The following is an 18,067-nucleotide window of genomic DNA, read 5'->3' as shown; positions in this document are numbered from 1 at the left end:
AGCATTTGGTTTAAGCATATGAAAGAAATAGAAAAAGGATGATAATAACTAAACATTTCCACTACAGGCCCCAGCAGCCATGTTTCCGGATCCAGAACCGGACCTTACAACCATCGCTCCGGCTCCAGAGCCAGCCCATTCAGCCATGTTTCCGGCTCCAGAACCGGACCTTACAGCCATGTTTCCGGCTCCAGAACCGGACCTTACAGCCATGTTTCCGGCTTCAGAACCGGACCTTACAGCCATGATTCTGGCTTCAATTCCGGCTCCAGAGCTGGCCCATTCAGCCATGTTTCCGGCTCCAGAACCGGACCTTACAGCCATGTTTCCGGCTCCAGAACCGGACCTTACAGCCATGTTTACGGCTTCAGAACCGGACCTTACAGCCATGTTTCCGGCTTCAGAACCGGACCTTACAGCCATGATTCTGGCTTCAATTCCGGCTCCAGAGCCAACCCATTCAGCCATGTTTCCGGCTCCAGAACCGGACCTTACAGCCATGTTTCCGGCTCCAGAACCGGACCTTACAGCCATGTTTACGGCTTCAGAACAGGACCTTACATCCATGTTTCCGGCTTCAGAACCGGACCTTAGAGCCATGATTCTGGCTTCAATTCCGGCTCCAGAGCCGGCCCATTCAGCTATGTTTCCGCCTCCAGAACCGGACCCTCCAGCCATGTTTCCGGCTTCAGAACCGGACCTTACAGCCATGTTTCCGGCTTCAGAACCGGACCTTACAGCCATGATTCTGGCTTCAATTCCGGCTCCAGAGCCGGCCCATTCAGCCATGTTTCCAGCTCCAGAACCGGACCTTACAGCCATGTTTCCGGCTCCAGAACCGGACCTTACAGCCATGTTTACGGCTCCAGAACCGGACCTTACAGCCATGATTCTGGCTTCAATTCCGGCCCCCGCAGCCATGGTTCCAGACCCAGCTCTTGCCCCAGCTGCCATAGTCCCATCTGTTGTCCCTTCTCTAGTCTCTTCTCGAGTTCCCCCTCTAGTCCCTTCTCTAGTCCCATAGTCCCTCCTCAGGTCACTTCTCTAGTCCCTTCTCTAGTCCCTTCTCCAGTCACACCTCTAGTCACTTCTCAGGTACCAACTCTAGTCCCATATTAAGTCCCTCCTCTCTCCTCTAGTCCCTCCTCTAGTCACTTCTCAAATCCCAACTCTAGTCCCATCTCAAGTTTCTTCTCAAGTCCCCTCTCCAGTTCCCTCTCGAGTCCCCTCTCCAGTTTCCTCTCAAGTCCCCTCTCAAGCCCCCTCTCGAGTCCCCTGTCGAGTTCCCTCTCCAGTCCCAACTCAAGTTCCTACTCAAGTCCCAATTCAAGTTCCTACTGAAGTGCCGTTGGAGGTTCCGCTGGGGGTCCTGCCAACTCCATGTCTTGTCCCGTTGGGGGTCCCGCCGACTACTCTCCTGCCGGGGGTCCTGCCAACCCTATGTCCAGTCCCGTTGGAGGTCCCGCCGGGGGTCCTGCCAACCCTATGTCCTGTCCCGTTGGGGGTCCCGCCGACTGCGCTTCAGCTGGGGTCCTGCCAACCCTGTGTCCTGTCCTGTTGGAGGTCCCGCCGACTGCTCTCCTGCCGGGGGTCCTGCCAATCCGGTGTCCTGTCCTGTTGGGGGTCCTGCCGACTGCCCTCCTGCCCGGGGCCTGCCAACTCCTGGTCCTCTTCCGTGGGGGATCCTGCCGAGGCCTGTCCCACCGGCGCCGGTTCCTGTCCGGCCGACATCGGGTTCTGCCCGGCCTCCGGCGTTGTCCCGTCAGTGCCTTCCTGCCCGGCCCCCGGAGGGCCACGGCCTTCGCCCTCGAGCCCGGCCCCCTGACTTTCCCGGCCGCGGCCCTCGCCCTCATGCTCGGCCCCCTGACTTTTCCGGCCGATGTCCTCGCCCTCATGCTCGGCCCCCTGGGTTCGCCCGCGGTGGCCTTCGCCCCTCCATAACCCCCACCTTGGACTCTGTCTTGCCCCCGGGCCGTCCGCCCGAGTCCCCCTTCTCGGCTTCTGCCTTGCCCCCGGGCCGTCCACCCGAGATCCCTTCCGGGTCCTCCGCGGTGCTCCTGGGTTGTCAACCCAAACCCGTCCTCCTGACCCCCTCCACCCACCCTGGTGGCCCTAGTTTTGTGTCCCTCCTCCGGTCCCCCTCCACCCACCCTGCTGGACATTGTTTTTTGGACGTTTATTGGACTGTTTTAGGGACGTCTGGAATCCGTCCCTTGAGGGGGGGGTTCTGTTACGATTATTGTGTTATGTCACATTTTGTATGTCTTGTTTTGGGTGTTTTGCTGTTCTCCCTGTCATGTTTTCCTCTTGGTATATTGTCTGGTCCTTTTCCCTGTGTTTTTCCTCCTGTCGTTAGTTTCCCTGGGGTGTCTATTTGTCTGATTGTGTTCACCTGGTGCCCCTGTGTTTTCTCCTCCCTCCTCACCTGGCTCTTGTTTGTTTGATTAGTCCTGGATGTATTTAGGTTCTGTGTTTTCTGTTAGTCTTTGTGAGTTCCTTGTCGTATTTGGACATTGGTCACGGGGTGAGAGTACTGTTTTGTCAAAGTTTGTTCCAGTAGCCTTGAAATAAAGGTATTTTTTCTGTTCATCTGCATTTGGGTCCTGCTTGCCTCACTCAACCCTGACACTCTGTCTCTCAGCATGACTGGTGAGGGACATAGTGATGCATGGGTATAGTCCAGCTCTTCAGCAGTTATGTCAGGGATGTTTTGATGGAAGGTGAGGGAATAAACATCCACTCAAGACAAGACAGATCGGTTCAAAATGACCTTAAATAGTGTTCCCAGTAATTTATCCAGACCATTGTTTATACACACATCACCAAATCTCCTCAGGCTGATTAAGTGCCCGGAGCTAAACCACTCATTCAACTTAGGCCCAGACATTTATGACTGTTATTTTTTGTCCGATGCACAAGCAGGAAGAATAACACCAACAGAGGAGAATGAAGAGATTGAATCCAACTCGTTTTCAATCTGCTGTGAGAAAGTGGCCTGTCTCTCTGAAGTAAAGAGTGACAGAGATGTGAAATGAATGGACTGCATTACTGTCTGGCTCAAGCGATTATGATGACAGAAATGGAAATGATGGTATATTTCCTTTTGAAGACGCCTCAGAGTGGGGATCTGACCGTGCAGTGAATGGAGGAATTGAGGGTGGTACAAAAACATAAATATTGATTTCCATAAGAATAGAAAGAAAGTCACTCTCGGGGGGATCATTCAGTGTCTGCTTTGAGGACTAGGAGGATACATTAATTCTGAAAAAAATTAATCACTTCATCTTCTGCTTTCATTTAAGTGATGTTATAAATTAATAAATGTTTTTTTTTTTATCATTAAAAGCAACTCATTTAATGTTCACTGCAAATATTAGGGCTATCAAAAGCATACTTTTAGATCTTTGCAATGAAGATATAGAAAGAAATTAACTTGTCATTAGGATGGCTGCCCACTCTTTGAGATCAAGGTGCTCTGCAATTCTGAAGAAACAACATCAAAACACACGGAAAGAGAGGATGAATCAAACTGTCAATGATGAAAATATAAGAGCCGCAGGCAAAAAAGTATTGAAAAATAATAATGACAGGGTCTGTATTTACATCAATCGCTCTCATTAAACTGCTGACAAGTAAAATATAGATGACAAGAACATGGCAAACTCGGAAATTACTCTTATGACACTGACTGCATCAGACTTCCTACTAATATCTCTTGTTAGAAGTATTAAATTATTGATGATTGGTTGCTGTAGTGCATGGTTGAAATCAAGCCCTGCAGATTCCTTGCACTCCAGGGCCTTTTTATATCTGTTCTCTGGCTTTACGCAGATAACAAATACAGATAACCCCAATGACCACTTGGACAGGGATTTTTTCATTGCTATGCATGTTTTTGTCTTGTGTCACAGGATATGTCACGACAAATGTCAGAACATATTGCTGTTCTAGCTCTGTCCCCACAATCAATAATAATGTAATGTAATATGTCCGGTAGATAGATGAACACTGTCATGGTTGATAGCCCTTAATACAGCGCTTATTGAGATCCTTGCATGACCAAGATCTCTTTCAAGTGACATTTTGAGTAAGAAGTTACTTTCATGGTCACTGGCCAGCAGCATTAGCATTCAGCAAGTGCTCACACTGGCTCTAACTGCAGGCCCTCCGAACACCACTGCTATGTGACTACAAAAGATGAATACAAACCTCCTTTATGCAGCATGTTAGTAAACGTGATTCCTTTCTCATGCTACAGTGTAAACTAATATAGCTGCATTGGACTATACTTACTTCAAGTTAGGACATTTAGGGCTGACAGCCTTTGCATAATATCTGAAAAACATTTAAATGTGTATGAGGCGTAGTGGAAAAATTATGAGGAGATAATACATTTGCAGCTACTGGTTGAAGATGGAACTTAGGAAAATGAATTAAATAAGCAAACACAACGTGAAATCCCTTCAGTCTCTCAGTGGTTAATGGCATTCATGAAGAGCATATAGGAAAAATAAGTAAAGGTCAGTAAGGTCTGTGATAAAAGGAATAAAGGTAGATGTATGCATGAATGACTATTAGTCAAAGTAGAACCCTTCATCGGCTTCTCTTGTCTCGTATCTACAGTGAAATGGGCCAACACTGCAGACATTCTTCTTTATCGTGCAGTGTCAAAGTGACAGTAATCGACCCACGGGGAGAGCTTTGACAAACTGGTGTCAATAGTTTCTTTCTTGATGAGGTGGCAAGTAAAACTCATGAGGCTTCATTAGTAACTTCAAACACATACAGATTTAAAGTATATTCTTTCTAGACTTTGATCTGCATGTTCCCCTTCGCCAACTGGACACCGTTTTGGTTGCTCCTATTCCTAATTGGAGCCATCTAATGTTTCAAATGTATTGTCATCAGGGTTAATGTAAATTATTGTTTAATTATTTAAATATTTTAATTATTATTAATTTATAAAACATTTAAATTGACATTTTTTAATAAATAACTAACTCTATAGACGATGTGTATCCCTGTGATTTAAAATAGCATAAAGTATACTGTAGATGTGCTATGAACCTAAATACCTTGTGTATTACATCTGTCACTTCTGTCTCTTCAAAAGAGCACCACAGCACCTCCAGGTGGAGTGTTTAAACATTAGCCTGCATAATCAAAGTAATTTCATTTTCTTTCATTTATGTTTAACATTTCGTGAAACTCTGTTTTGCACTTGAAATATGTAAATTTTACTCTTTGATAAAATCAATAAATTATATCGAAGAGTAAAAGGAGAGGTTTTATAAATATAAAGGTAATGCGATGACGACGTTTCTATAAAAACGTTCTTAACATATGATCGCAGACGCCCAATATTCTTGTGATTTATATTTATTTATTTGTATTTTCACATGTAGGAACCTTCCATCTAACAAAACGTTTCCACCGGCGGACTGTGTTGGTACAACACCCAACGCTGTTGCCCTGCGTCACTTCCTCCCCACGTGAAACGATCAGTACATGTGAGGAGAATTATCCACATTCATTTACTGCAGGTTTGTTCGCGTTTAAAAGCCGCTAAATCATATATAGTCATCTAATGATTATCGATAGCAGCACAATGGAGTCTGAAGATGAGGAGTCTCTGCTCGGGCAGGAGTCCGAGGATGAGAACAGTGAATTATCAGACAGCGAGGTAAGAACTGTTGACATGCTAACATGGGCTAAAGCTAACAACCGTAGGACTAACTTACTGTAGTGAAACGTAAATGATACAAAATGTTAATGACACACACTCGTGTCTACAGTTGAGACGATAACGGTCACACTTCTAGTATACATTATCTTTGAGCTTTGTTCATATTGTGTACACCTTAATGTACACTTTGCACATTCCCTGGTCCAAAATGTATTCCTTTTCTGAGCAACTTTATCCAACTCTTTCATCAAAAACTCATTTATTTTGCACATTTTATTTCATATTTGTATTTGATTTATTTTCATGTTTCACGTATGTATGTTTCACTTTTGCAGTACCTTCTCCCCTCCAAATTCATTGTATGTGAAAATAATCTTACTCCGGTTAAACATATTGTGTATGTATATTTATACATTGGCAATAATATTAATAATGTAGAATAATACGATTGATTGCACAAGTTTATTTTAAAAAAACCGTATATATTCATAATAATGTGATGTCATGTGGCGTTTTTCTCTGGAAGTTTTTCCTTGTACGATGTGAGGGTCTAAGGACAGAGGGTGTCGTATTGTCATACTGATATTCTGTACAAACTGTGAAGTCCACTGAGACAAATGTAGCATTTGTGATATTGGGCTATATAAAAATAAACATTGATAACATATATTTTTTGTTTTCTTTAGCTTCAAGAAGCCTTCGCAAAGGGGTGGTTGAAACCAGGGATGAACGTTTTGGTGGATAAAACCAAAAAGCATGTCAACAATGTGGTGAGTAAAATCATTACAACAAACCTAAAATGTTTGCATTGTTTTTCCAGCTTTTACGTATTTCTATGGAATGTTAGTTACTAACTAAAGAAACATATCATTTGACAGATTTTAGTGATGCTATAGTGAACATGTAAAAAAGGTTGGTTTGAATAATGAAATGCCTTAACATAGCCTACTTGTATATTTGCCAATACTCTGTCCTGTGTGTATGTTGTGATGCAGGAGGGTTTGAAACAATGCCTCGCTGGCTTCCGTAAAGACCTCCCCTGGGCGGAGAGGTTGGATATGACCAACCTGCCGGCTGAAGACGTTATTTACAAAGCAGAAGGGAAAAAACCAGCTGTAAAGATTGGAGATGTCAATCCAGATGATGATTTCCAGAGAGAGATGTTTTTGTAAGTGACCCTGCAATATATGTTGAAAGTTTGAGACTCGTAAATGGTCGACCGCGGGGGCAATGCTGGTAGATCGCGAGTCATTCATAAAAAAAAATCCAGCTCCGTTAAAATAGACAAAACAGGTTTTGATCCCTCCTCCCTTGGCCTCCCTGCCACTTAATTCAGGAGTTTACTTGATTGACAGAAAACCGACCTATCGCTTTCCAGTCTGTTAACCCAGAATGCAAAGCGATACAAAATCAGTCAAGTGCCGGGAAAACTCAAATTAAGTTAAAGAGACAAACAACAAAATGAGTGCGGGACCGAGCAAGAAGCTAAAGACATACCACTTCCACCCAGAATGGATGGAAGAATTTTGTTGTGATGTCACATTCAAAGGTTATTTGCCTTATTTGTAAAGCAAGCCTCGCTCTGCCAAAGAAAGGTAACGTGGAGAGGCATTTTCAGAGTGTTCACAAAGCATATGACAGCGACTTCCCTCAGAGTAGCGAGTTGAGAAAGGTCATGTATTATTAATTAATCGTTTCATTAATCGATTATCAAATTAGTCGTTTGTTGAAGCCCTATTGTAGTTATCCCATGTATAAATAAAACGTGTTATTCAGCAACCCTTGCAATTTGGGATTTTATTTTTGGTTGGTCGACCTCGGTGAGCTGGTCATTTCAAAAGTAGCTCACCAGCCAAAAAAGTGTGGTCACCCCTGCTTTAGACATTTAGTTCATGTATTCACTCTAGTTCTGATGTTGACTGCCACAGATGATACATTTTTAACCCGTTCATGAAAAATATGTGTGTTAATTTATAGCTACCGTCAAGCTCAGGCTACAGTACTAGATGCGTTGCCTCTCCTGAGCAAACATGGCATACCCACCAAGAGGCCTGACGATTATTTCGCAGAGATGGCCAAGTCTGATCAGCAAATGCAGAAGGTGAGCTAGTTCTTAGATTCTACACTTGAATGATAAAGGTGACATGTTGTGACAAATGTAGTTAAAGCAACAGAAACCACTTCAAAGCTCATGATAATTTCATTTCGTTTTTATGTTCCTTTGTCCAGATTAGGAAAAAGCTCATCTCAAAGCAGTTGATACTGGAGAAGTCGGAGAAGGCAAAGAAACTGAGAGAGCAAAGGAAGTTTGGCAAAAAGGTTGATCAATGTTTTTTAATTATTTTATTTCACTTGGGAGTATTTTTGCATACATTTTGAGTGCCTTTTTTTGTCTACTAAAGGTTGGCTTTTACAATAGTTTGTAATTTTAACAAAAAGTATGCAAAACAGATGCTAGTCTGGCATAATGTCTTCATAAGGGGCTAATAGAGGCCACAGTTCTTCTTTTGGTATGGAGAATTAACATAAACATCTTGATTGTGTGCCAGGTCCAAGTAGAAGTGATTCAGAAGAGGCATAAAGAGAAGAGAGATATGATGACTTCTGTGAAGAAATTCCAGAAAGGTAAGTTTATTTACGAGTTCACATGCGCCGTGTTATGCATGGCTGCTGCACCTCGCGGGAGCGTGCACAGTGTAAAGCCAAAACTCAGACATTTCAATGATTTGTACGGCACAGTTAGGTTTGGAAACGGTATAATTTCCTTTTTGGAGGGCATGCATAAGATTTAAGATGAACTTTTATATATAACACGGCATAACACCGGAGCCTCGCTGTGGGGAAACTTTGGCGCTGTTCCGAGTTTGTTCTAATCTGTCAAAAATGGCGGACTGCTTTCAGATTTGTCCGTCATTGTTAAAAAAAATCCGTCATGGACAGAAAACAAAATTACCCTTTCATAATTTTCAAAAGTGAGAATGTTTTGAGTTTAAGATTTCTCTTCATCCAATTACTAGGAATGACCGACAAACTGGATTTCTTGGACGGAGACCAGAAGAAGCCTAGAGAGCCTTCTCAGGCCCAAAACAAAGTGGCAAAAGACAACAAGAAGGGGTAAGGTGTGACATTTTACCTGCCATTAACATTATATTTTGTAACTGTTCTTCACAAAAAGCTAAGTGTTTTACTGTTGTTTTGACAGCCCCAATGCCAAGAGGAAGTACAAGGACCAGAGGTTTGGCTTTGGAGGCAAGAAGAAGGGAAAGAAGTGGAACACCAAGGAGAGCCACAACGATGTTTCTGGTTTCCGCGCCAAAGTCGCTAATGCAAAGGGGGCCAAGAAAGGTGCCAAAGGAGGAAAACAAAATGTGAGTCACACGTCAACCACTGCTGACTGATATAATAAATTCTGAGATATTGTCAAAAGAAAGAATGAGACAAAGTGTAGAGATGCTCACATGTTGTTCAATCTGATTTCAGAAACGCCCTGGCAAATCTGTGCGCAAGAAGACCAAGTCTCGCTCGTAAAAACTGACTGAGGCGGGTCAATTGGCTGGACTTGGACCTTGTTTCTAGGCAGGATTCCCCTTACCTGCTTACCAGTCTCTCCTCCACGTACATCATGAGACTTTAGGAGAACATGGAATTTAATTCTAAGCTTTTAGTACAACACACCTCCGTAACATGTCTGGATTGATGTGGAGGACCCTTCATGAGACACAGAGAGATCCTGCCATATTGCTAAGGCAGCTAATTGAAGGACATGACTGTCAAAATGGTCAACCCAAGAGTGGACTACATAAGAGTTAAGAAACAAGAGAACATGTATTTTCTTCTTTAGGGTTGTTAAAGGCCAATTGTCTTTTGGCATGATTTAAGCCTCTTTCTGTGATTACACCTCAGTGTGTACACCAGCCTTGACGCTGTCTGACTTACAGTGTGTGTGTTCTCTTCGGAGTTTGTTGTGTTCTGTTTTATTTTTTTCTAACTCAGCTTCTTGACTCATTGATTCTTTCATGTGACATGACATTTTATATATTGAGCGCCTGTTCGTTTTGCCCTTTCCTGTTCATTATAATGATTAGTATGTGATGGGCAAGGGTGCTTCAAATAGACCTGTGCAAATGTTGTCCCTGCAAATGATTTTCCTTTGCTTGCTAAGAGGGAAATACACGATGTACCTGTATGTTTATAAACAAATAAATCGGAACATAGGTTGCTTATTGTAAGAGATTTTTATTCTTTCTCTCTTCGTCTAATTTGATGCACGCATTGCCTTTTCCTGGTGTATGGTGACGTCTGTGCTGATTCTGGAAAAATTGAATCTCCTGTCATTGCGGGTTGATGGTATCTGGGGAAAAAATAATGGACAGAATGAGAATTTGATTAAGATCTGGAGATAAAGATTTAAATTAGTTACATAAGGCCAGGAAACGGATGGCCATGTTTCTGTTTCATCGTTTGATCATACAAATAAATGATTCTAAATTCAAGAGTGCAGGCCTTCGGGTCACAAGGCCACCCTGATGTCCTGCAGTTTGGTTAATAATCATTTTTAAATCAATGCAATGTTTTCACTCACCAGTGGAGCTGACAGCCACCCTATCTCATGACTTTCCGTCTGTGGCATTGCATACTTCTTGGTGGGTTCTTGATGAGCTTTGTGGAAGGCATCGATGAAGTCCGCTGGGGAAAATAAATGTACATAATCAGAATCCAGATGTACACATAGTGATTGAGTTCATATCTTCTTTATCCTGTTTGGAAGAACATGATATTGTTTATCCAGAACACTTTTTGTTTCCTTGTAGTTATCCATGGAGACTTACAGTTCTCTGCAATCACTTCTGTTGGTTTCCTTGACATGGGTTTGTCTGGCAGGACGTGTACTAAATGTAAAAACATGAGACAATCTCCCTTGCAATAATACAGGCTTCAGTTATAATTAACAGATACGTTGACAACAAGCATAATGGTAACAATTTAGTGCCCAATATGTTTATTCTCAATGAGTAATAGTAGGCCTATAACCATTTTGACAACACTTTGTCATTTCTCATTTTTTAACTAATCTTCATATTTCACATTCAGATCAGAAGTAGGATTGATGGACGGAAATAAGCTATTGACTGACATACTTCACTTGTTATACTTACATGTCCTGTGCGGGTTGATGCTGAACTCCGTGTGGAGTTTCTGGTATCTTTGCTCTTTCCGGATCGTCTCAACGTGAATTGAGTTTTGATGGACTATATCCAGCACCGGTTTCTCCTTTCCTGCCATTGTTTTGAATGTACAACAAAATGCAACTGATACCGAGAGCAGGGAAAACAACGAGGTTTTCAACGACGTTAAGGAGTTTGGACATTATTTCGTAACCTAGCAACTGTAAACACAGAGCCTGACGCTGCAGTAAACTGAGCCCACCACGCGGTGGAGCAGCACGTTCAGGTTTGGTCATTGTTGACTTTATATTTCTTTTTACGGCATCATTACTCTCCAACAAATTCTTTCGATAGCATTAGTTACTTCACAGATTAAGATTAACAATAACAAATATATCTAATCAATATGTAATGTGAGTTTATTGAAGCTTCTAAGCAGTTTATAAAGAAATGTAGATTATTCCTACCAGCTGCAACTTTAAAGTAGTAGGCCTACATATGAATGCATTATTTGAATTCCAGCTAAAATATACAGATTATTCTGAAATATACGATTGAGTATTTCGCTTTTGGTACTTATATTTGAAGTTCATATTTTTGTAAGATTTGACTCAGGTCAACGGCAGATGTAGGACTATAAATTACAAAGCCTCAATTAAATTATTCTCTGTTAATGAGTAAATGATTTGAATACTTCTTCCACCACTGTGAATCAGCTACATAACAAAGTGGAAACTAACAAAGCAGTAGAGATAAACTTTTTACACAGAATCTTATAATATACCTTTATGATGTATGAAAGTTATTGTAAATGTATTTCTTCAGACTGTGAAAAAAACGTAAGTAAAAAAAACAGGAAACAATGCTCACAAAGACAATTTTCCTTTAATTTGTGTATCTAAGTAGGTTTTTAATTTAATTGTTTAACTGTACTTGGTATATAAATAGAGAATATAATCAGTGTTGGATCAAGAGTTTACAGTAAATGAAACCAACATTTTCTTAAATTTGTGACCAGAACCATGGCATTTCCGGTTTTAGTCTCAGAGCTTTCCAGTCCTCCCACTGACTTCAGAAAAATGTATTCTTCTGAAAAAAAAGCAGATTTTCCTTCAAACGACTGCTGATTTGTACCAGGTTGATAGTTTCCTGAAGCTAACAAACCCATCAAAATGTAGTGGAAGAGCGCTGAATTAATTAATTATGTTCTGCGAGAAAATGTAGCCGGACTACAGTGTGGTTTTATTTATTTTTTTGCTTTCATACTGTATGTTCTCTTAGGATGACAGTTGAGGTAATTTTACTCAGTACACTCACCAGGACTGTCTGCTGTCAGAATATTTGAAAAATGCATATATTTTCCCTGCACAAGCCTGCTCAAGTGCATTCATGTGTGTGTGCTGGCCTAACAGCTGTGAGCGTTTCATACTTACAAGAAACACACTTTTAAGAAAGTATTAAGCTACCCAAGATGACCAGTGACCTTGTGACCGTGCAGTGTGTGTACAAAAGTAGAGTGGCATTTCTTCACATTGTCTTGGACTACACTTGACTTCCCCTGCTCTCAGCGGTGTCACGGATCACACATAAATAACAGTAGTTTCCCATCTTGTAAATAGTACTTATGGTTGAGTGGTTGCTGTTGGTCACGCTGATATACTTTCAAGGCCACAGTTACAACCCTGCCTTTTACCACTTGTCTCCTCACATTTAATTTCCCTTTTATTTGGTTTTCCGCTTCTTCTCCTCCTGCAGCCTTTCTTCCCTTACACTATCTCCTCTGCTTTTGAGAGTACATTTGCTCATTTGTTTTTATCTTTTTGTGTGGTTTTGTGTATTTGCTTCTTCTAACAGTTAGACACTTTAGTATAGGTTGAGACATTCAGCTTTCGGTTTCCATCTCATAACCTAAATCAAGCTTTATTTGCCCTATGTGAAATATATAATTGAAACAAGTAATAACTGTAAAGCTGGAGGGACTTGAGAGGAAGATTGTGTAATTTCTGTGTGGGTGGGTGGCAAGTCCCCTGTGGTGTTTCTGTACCTATGTGAGGAGGAGTGAGCAATATGTATTACGGGAAGATGGGAGGGCTTGGGGTGTTGAGCTTTGTTCCCCGGCTCCTGTCACAGTGTCGGAACGAGTTATCATCAAGGCAGCTTTACAGTTCCTAAGGGTAGGTGCAGTCAAAGGCCAGTTTGTGAGTTTGTTCAAAATCCAGTGTCAACCACATGCCAGGAAAGGTACTGTATGTGGTGTGTGAGTTTATCCAATGAGACAAACTTTCCACTAACTATTTATCAATCCCCCCTTCAGACACATACTTACAGAAATTAGGAGACATTTGTACAGCAAGAAATGTTTGTTTGCAGCAGGGAACTAGTCTCCATCATCCCCTGAGTGGGAGAATTTTGTTTGCTTATAATGTGGCTGAGAAAATCATAATGACTGTCTTGTGAAAGCATTATCCTGTATCCTGTCTTGAGGATTTGACTAAGTGACATGCCACTTGTTTTGTTGTCGCTAGTTTGACCACAGAATCATTTGTGTTCACTCCTGTCACTCACACTAAATATCGAAAACAAACAGTGGTATAAAACATACAATATCAACACTATCCCTATATCGGATTCAATTCCGAGGCCTCCGAGGTCTCCCATCGAAGTACTGGACCCTGCTGAGATTCAAATATTGGACAAGATCAGGCTTGTCCAGATTAGTATGGCCATACGTATAAAGTGAGCATGCACATAATATGCTATTTATGCTGGTAAAACGCCGCTAACGGCTCTCAACACTTGGCTATGGATTAAATAACAATCTTTGTTTTAATTCAAGTTATTCTTAAATCCACTTAAGGACAATTCAGGGATTTTGCGTCACTGTCATTGCCGTCAAGGGCCTAGTAATTTCAAAATGGACCCTTGTCTATATCTTTCACACCTTTGTGGTACCTTTTAACTCCGATTGGATATTTTGGTTTTGTCGAGCCAGCTAAGTCAAACAAACTCTGGCTCTGTTGATCTTACTTCATAGTATTCCACAACTCAAGCCTGTGTGTTTGATTTATTTGCTGTTAATAAAAGTACTCAAATAATGACCAAGACATTTACCCCATTACCACTGGTGTCATGTTGCTAATATATTTCATGTAAACACGATGGCATTATTTGAAATGAGAGGGAAGGGGCTTTGAATATTTTCTCACCTTCAAGATGAAAATATTACCAAAGAGCGAAGGCAACTGCAATGAGATAAAGTTATAGAAATATTATTTGATCCCACTATCAAAGCCATTATCCGCATATCTCACATTCACACTCCATAACGAAGAGGAAGATCTCTTCAGAAATATACAAAGAATGACAAATCAGTATGACGCCTTTACATACAAGTACCCATCACATATCCCTTGCTTTCCTTTAAGATATGTACCAGCACCAGCCTCTGACCTTTCCTAACATGCTTGTGTTTTAATTACCAAGTGCCCTCTTTTGCCTGCTAATTAAAGCACTATGTCATGTATTATTCAGCCATTTTCTCCACCATTACTATAACATAAAACAAGAGGTGCACACTTTCCCCCGTCACCCTCCATCTAATCCACTCCAATATGCGTATGATGGCTAATGAAAGCCACTGATATTTTTCAAAGATGTGGAAATGTATGCTGAGTATCCCTCTGTAGTTTTTTTTCCTTATTTTCTGGAAGCTGCTGACCTTTGCTTTGAGGGACTGTGACTGAGATTCAAAGAAAGCTGTACCATTTTCAATCAAGTACCACTTAATACAAATGTAAATTGATTTTCTGATGCACAAAGGTAGTCAAGGATGGAATTTTGAAGAGCTGCTTCATTTAAAATGCACCAGTATAACCAGTGATAGGCCAATTATGGGGGGTATGGTAGCCTTCAAAATGAAGATAAGCACCACTTATGTATGATATAATAAACAGTTCTCCATGTATTGCCAAGTAGCAAATATTTTATATTTTTTATTTAGCACATTTAAAGTTATACAAACAGACTAAACATGTACTCAAGACATTTGATTATTTGTTTTCTAAAATCTAATTGAATTAGTAACCAATGTAATTAATTGTACAAGTGTTGTTGTTTTCAAAATGCTTGTAGTGGTATTAAGAATGGAAATAGTAGTGCTTTGAAGTAAGACAGTTTTGCTATATTAAATCCACCCCAAACTATAAACCAAAATTAAACCTTAACCTAATTGCCTCAGCCTAAACACATACAGGATGCAAACATCCACCCCCAATATCAGAAACCTGTCTCTTTTGCCCACCAAACCCATTCCTACAATTTGTGAATGTTTGCCAGCTTCATTTATTGAAAAAACACTTGTCATGAACACACTAAAGTCTTGATTCAAAGCTAAAGTTTCTCAGCTGACAATAAAGATTTGAAGCGTGTGTTTGAGAGCACATTATGCTGCACAGTGATCTCGAAGACCGTGAGAAAGTGGGTTTGTGGTTTGGCTCTGGACCCCCTTGTCTGCTCTGTCTGTGGCTGCCAGTCAACCCGAACACTAATCTAACAGCAGATACAATCCCACCCAGCCCTTTGTCTCCTCACGTACTGTGATAATAATTTATCTCAGCTTTTTATCAGCTTTTTTTTCTCCGACCCCAGCAGAGGGACTGTGGGTGTTTACTTATCTGATTATGGAGTTTTATCCTCCTCTCTTTTAAACAACTCATATTTGCAGTAAAAGGGCACCTTTATGCAGAGGCACACACATGAAAACACACACAATAACATACGCTCCTACTGTGTAACTTTCCTATCTATTCACCTTACACTGGAAATAACAGGTGATAGCAGCACCCCATGTACAGATACATGTACAAACACACATACACAATTGTGCTTTCCAGTTTGTTTTGATAGTGTTGTAGGTGTCTGGGGCTCCCTGGAGACATCGTGGTCGTGGGAAAGCTGTCTTCCCATCAGATGGCAGCTCTGTGTCACCATTGCTCTTGTCTGTAATCTGCTGTTGTGTCTCACTGAAGGAGACTTTCTTAGGTAGGACAGAGCAGAGATTACTGCAGTAGAGATAAAGATAGACCTTATGTGGTAATGGCTTTACCACAATGTAGTCAAACAGAATGTATGAAAATGATATGAGAACAATTAACAATGTTCACCTTTTAAGCCGTGAACAATCAATTCCGGAAATGTTGCATGGCTGTGAGGCTTTATATTCACTATTTCTTCTCAGTTATCATTTAACAATGAAAGCAAAGTAATATATTTTGAAATTCCCAATAGAAAATTAAAAATAAATGTTTTCATCAAATTCATAGTGGAAGGGATAAAGCTTATAATTTTTCAGCATGCGCTCAGGTTCAATTCTATGTGTGCCTCTCTCTTGAGTGCAATGGGACTTTTTATGCAAAGATAATGATTTTTTGTATGCACATTAATTCGATTATTATTTTCTTACCTGCCAGCATCAACAAGTGATAAGTTAATTGTTAACGGGTGTTATAATGTCAATGTACCAATCAGATTCTTTGATTATCTTCAATCTGATCGGTAATAGGCTTATAAAACAAAAGTCCACCGTAATCAATCAATCAATGTTTATTTATATAGCCCAATATCACAAATGTTACACTTGTCTCAGTGGACTTCACAGTTTGTACAGAATATCAGTATGACAATACGACACCCTTAGACCCTCACATCGTACAAGGAAAAACTTTCGGAGAAAACCCACAGTTTAAAGGGGAACATGGGAGAAACCTCAGGGAGAGAGTAACAGAGTAACAGATCCCTCTCCCAGGACGGACAGACGTGCAATAGATGCTGTGTGTAAATTGAAAAGATAATACATTTGCAACATAGGTAGTCCAAATGTTTGGAAATGCATGTGTCTGTAATAAGAAGATGAATCCACAAGGATATCCATCCAGGACCTATGATCCAGGACCACAGCCACGACTCAAGATCCAGGGCTCGCGATCCAGGACACAGGACCGCAGGATCATCCATGACTCCGGATCCCGGCGTATATAGACACCAAAAAGAGAGAATTGTGGGGAAGCTGGGTTAATCGGAACATGAGAGTACACAGGTATAGACAGAGAGAAGGAAGAAGTAAGATGTCCCCCGACAAACTAAGCCTATATCAGCAAAACTAGGGGCTGAATCTAATCAGCCCTAACTATAAGCTTTATCAAAAAGGAAGGTCTTAAGCGCACTCTTAAAAACGGATAGGGTGTCTGCCGCCCAAACACAAACTGGAAGCTGATTCCACAAATGTGGAGCTTAAGAAAAGGCTCTGGCTCCCATTGTACTTTTAGAGACTCTAGGAACAACCAACAACCCTGCATTCTTGGAACGCAATGCCCTAGTAGGACAGTAGGGTATAATGAGTTCTTTAAGGTAAGATGGCGCCTGCCCATTAAGGGCTTTGCAGGCGAGAAGAAGAATTTTACATTCTATCCTGTGTTCTATAGGGAGCCAGTGTAAGGCAGCCAGAACAGGGGTAATGTGGTCCCTTTTCCTAACTCTGGTTAGTACACGAGCTGCAGCATTTTGAATCAGCTGAAGCGACTTGACTGACTTCTTAGTACACCCTGATAATAAAGAGTTACAATAATCCAGCCTTGAAGTAACAAATGCATGGACTAGTTTCTCTGCATCGTTTTAAGGCAAGATATGCCTGATTTTTGCAATGTTACATAGATGGAAGTAGGCGGTCCTTGAAATTGATTTTATGTGGGCGTTAAAGGATAAATCCTGATCAAATATAACACCAAGATTCCTTACAGTCTCACTGGAGGCCAAATTAATGCCATCCATAGTTAGTATATCTTTAGATAATTTGTTTCGTAGATTCTTCGGGCCAAGTACAATAACTTCGTGTTTAACATAAAAAAATTTAAGGTCATCCATGTTTTTAAGTCCTTGAGGCAGTCTTGAATTTTATTTAGATGATTGATTTCATCAGGCTTGATTGATAAATATAGTTGAGTATCATCCGCATAACAATGAAAGTTTACAGAATTATTCCTTATAATATTGCCTAACGGAAGCATATATAATGTGAACAAAATCAACACACTCTCACTCCCTAAGCGTCCAATAGCGACGTTTGGTCAGTGTCCGTGGCGTCCAATTGTGACGCTCCTAGGCTCCTTCAGCGTCATAAAGAGACGCAAATAGCTTTCAACTGATTGCAATGTATTCCCAT

The 18,067-nt window shown here is 41.1% G+C and overlaps 2 protein-coding genes across 3 annotated transcripts; one reads left to right on the top strand and one right to left on the bottom strand.

The window, feature by feature from the left end:
* Positions 1 to 5,461: 5,461 nt before the first annotated feature.
* On the top strand, positions 5,462 to 9,905 carry ebna1bp2 (EBNA1 binding protein 2). The gene is made up of 9 exons (XM_034081882.2): positions 5,462 to 5,683; positions 6,373 to 6,456; positions 6,682 to 6,854; positions 7,664 to 7,787; positions 7,916 to 8,005; positions 8,236 to 8,311; positions 8,704 to 8,800; positions 8,889 to 9,054; positions 9,167 to 9,905. The coding sequence occupies exons 1-9, from the start codon at positions 5,588 to 5,590 to the stop codon at positions 9,212 to 9,214; spliced, it is 954 nt and encodes a 317-aa protein (XP_033937773.1). The 5' UTR covers positions 5,462 to 5,587; the 3' UTR covers positions 9,215 to 9,905.
* On the bottom strand, positions 9,903 to 11,090 carry cfap144 (cilia and flagella associated protein 144). Of its 2 annotated transcripts, XM_034081883.2 has the most exons (4): positions 10,843 to 11,087; positions 10,516 to 10,575; positions 10,269 to 10,372; positions 9,903 to 10,037 (listed from the first exon to the last, which is right to left on the bottom strand). In XM_034081883.2, exons 1-4 carry the CDS (start codon positions 10,967 to 10,969, stop codon positions 9,942 to 9,944), a joined length of 387 nt encoding a protein of 128 aa, XP_033937774.1. In that variant the 5' UTR covers positions 10,970 to 11,087; the 3' UTR covers positions 9,903 to 9,941. The 2 variants fall into 2 exon arrangements, with proteins under 2 accessions (XP_033937774.1, XP_033937775.1); XM_034081884.2 differs by lacking the exon at positions 10,516 to 10,575 and having other exon boundaries at positions 10,843 to 11,090.
* Positions 11,091 to 18,067: the final 6,977 nt, after the last annotated feature.

The sequence above is a fragment of the Pseudochaenichthys georgianus genome, chromosome 4 (genome assembly GCF_902827115.2).
Source record: "Pseudochaenichthys georgianus chromosome 4, fPseGeo1.2, whole genome shotgun sequence".
Classification (NCBI taxonomy): domain Eukaryota; kingdom Metazoa; phylum Chordata; class Actinopteri; order Perciformes; family Channichthyidae; genus Pseudochaenichthys; species Pseudochaenichthys georgianus.
This window is presented reverse-complemented; position numbering and strand designations above follow the sequence as displayed.

Bases quoted from the DNA above. Each gene is read 5' to 3' on its own strand.
- ebna1bp2 (XM_034081882.2), top strand. From the start codon at position 5,588: ATGATTATCGATAGCAGCACAATGGAGTCTGAAGATGAGGAGTCTCTG. The intron at 6,855-7,663 runs GTAAGTGACCCT...GTTAATTTATAG, and splicing joins TTCCAGAGAGAGATGTTTTT to CTACCGTCAAGCTCAGGCTA. The intron at 8,312-8,703 runs GTAAGTTTATTT...TCCAATTACTAG, and splicing joins TGTGAAGAAATTCCAGAAAG to GAATGACCGACAAACTGGAT.
- cfap144 (XM_034081883.2), bottom strand. From the start codon at position 10,969: ATGGCAGGAAAGGAGAAACCGGTGCTGGATATAGTCCATCAAAACTCA. The intron at 10,576-10,842 runs GTAAGTATAACA...TTTTACATTTAG, and splicing joins CATCAACCCGCACAGGACAT to TACACGTCCTGCCAGACAAA. The intron at 10,038-10,268 runs GTGAGTGAAAAC...TTTTTTCCCCAG, and splicing joins GGTGGCTGTCAGCTCCACTG to ATACCATCAACCCGCAATGA.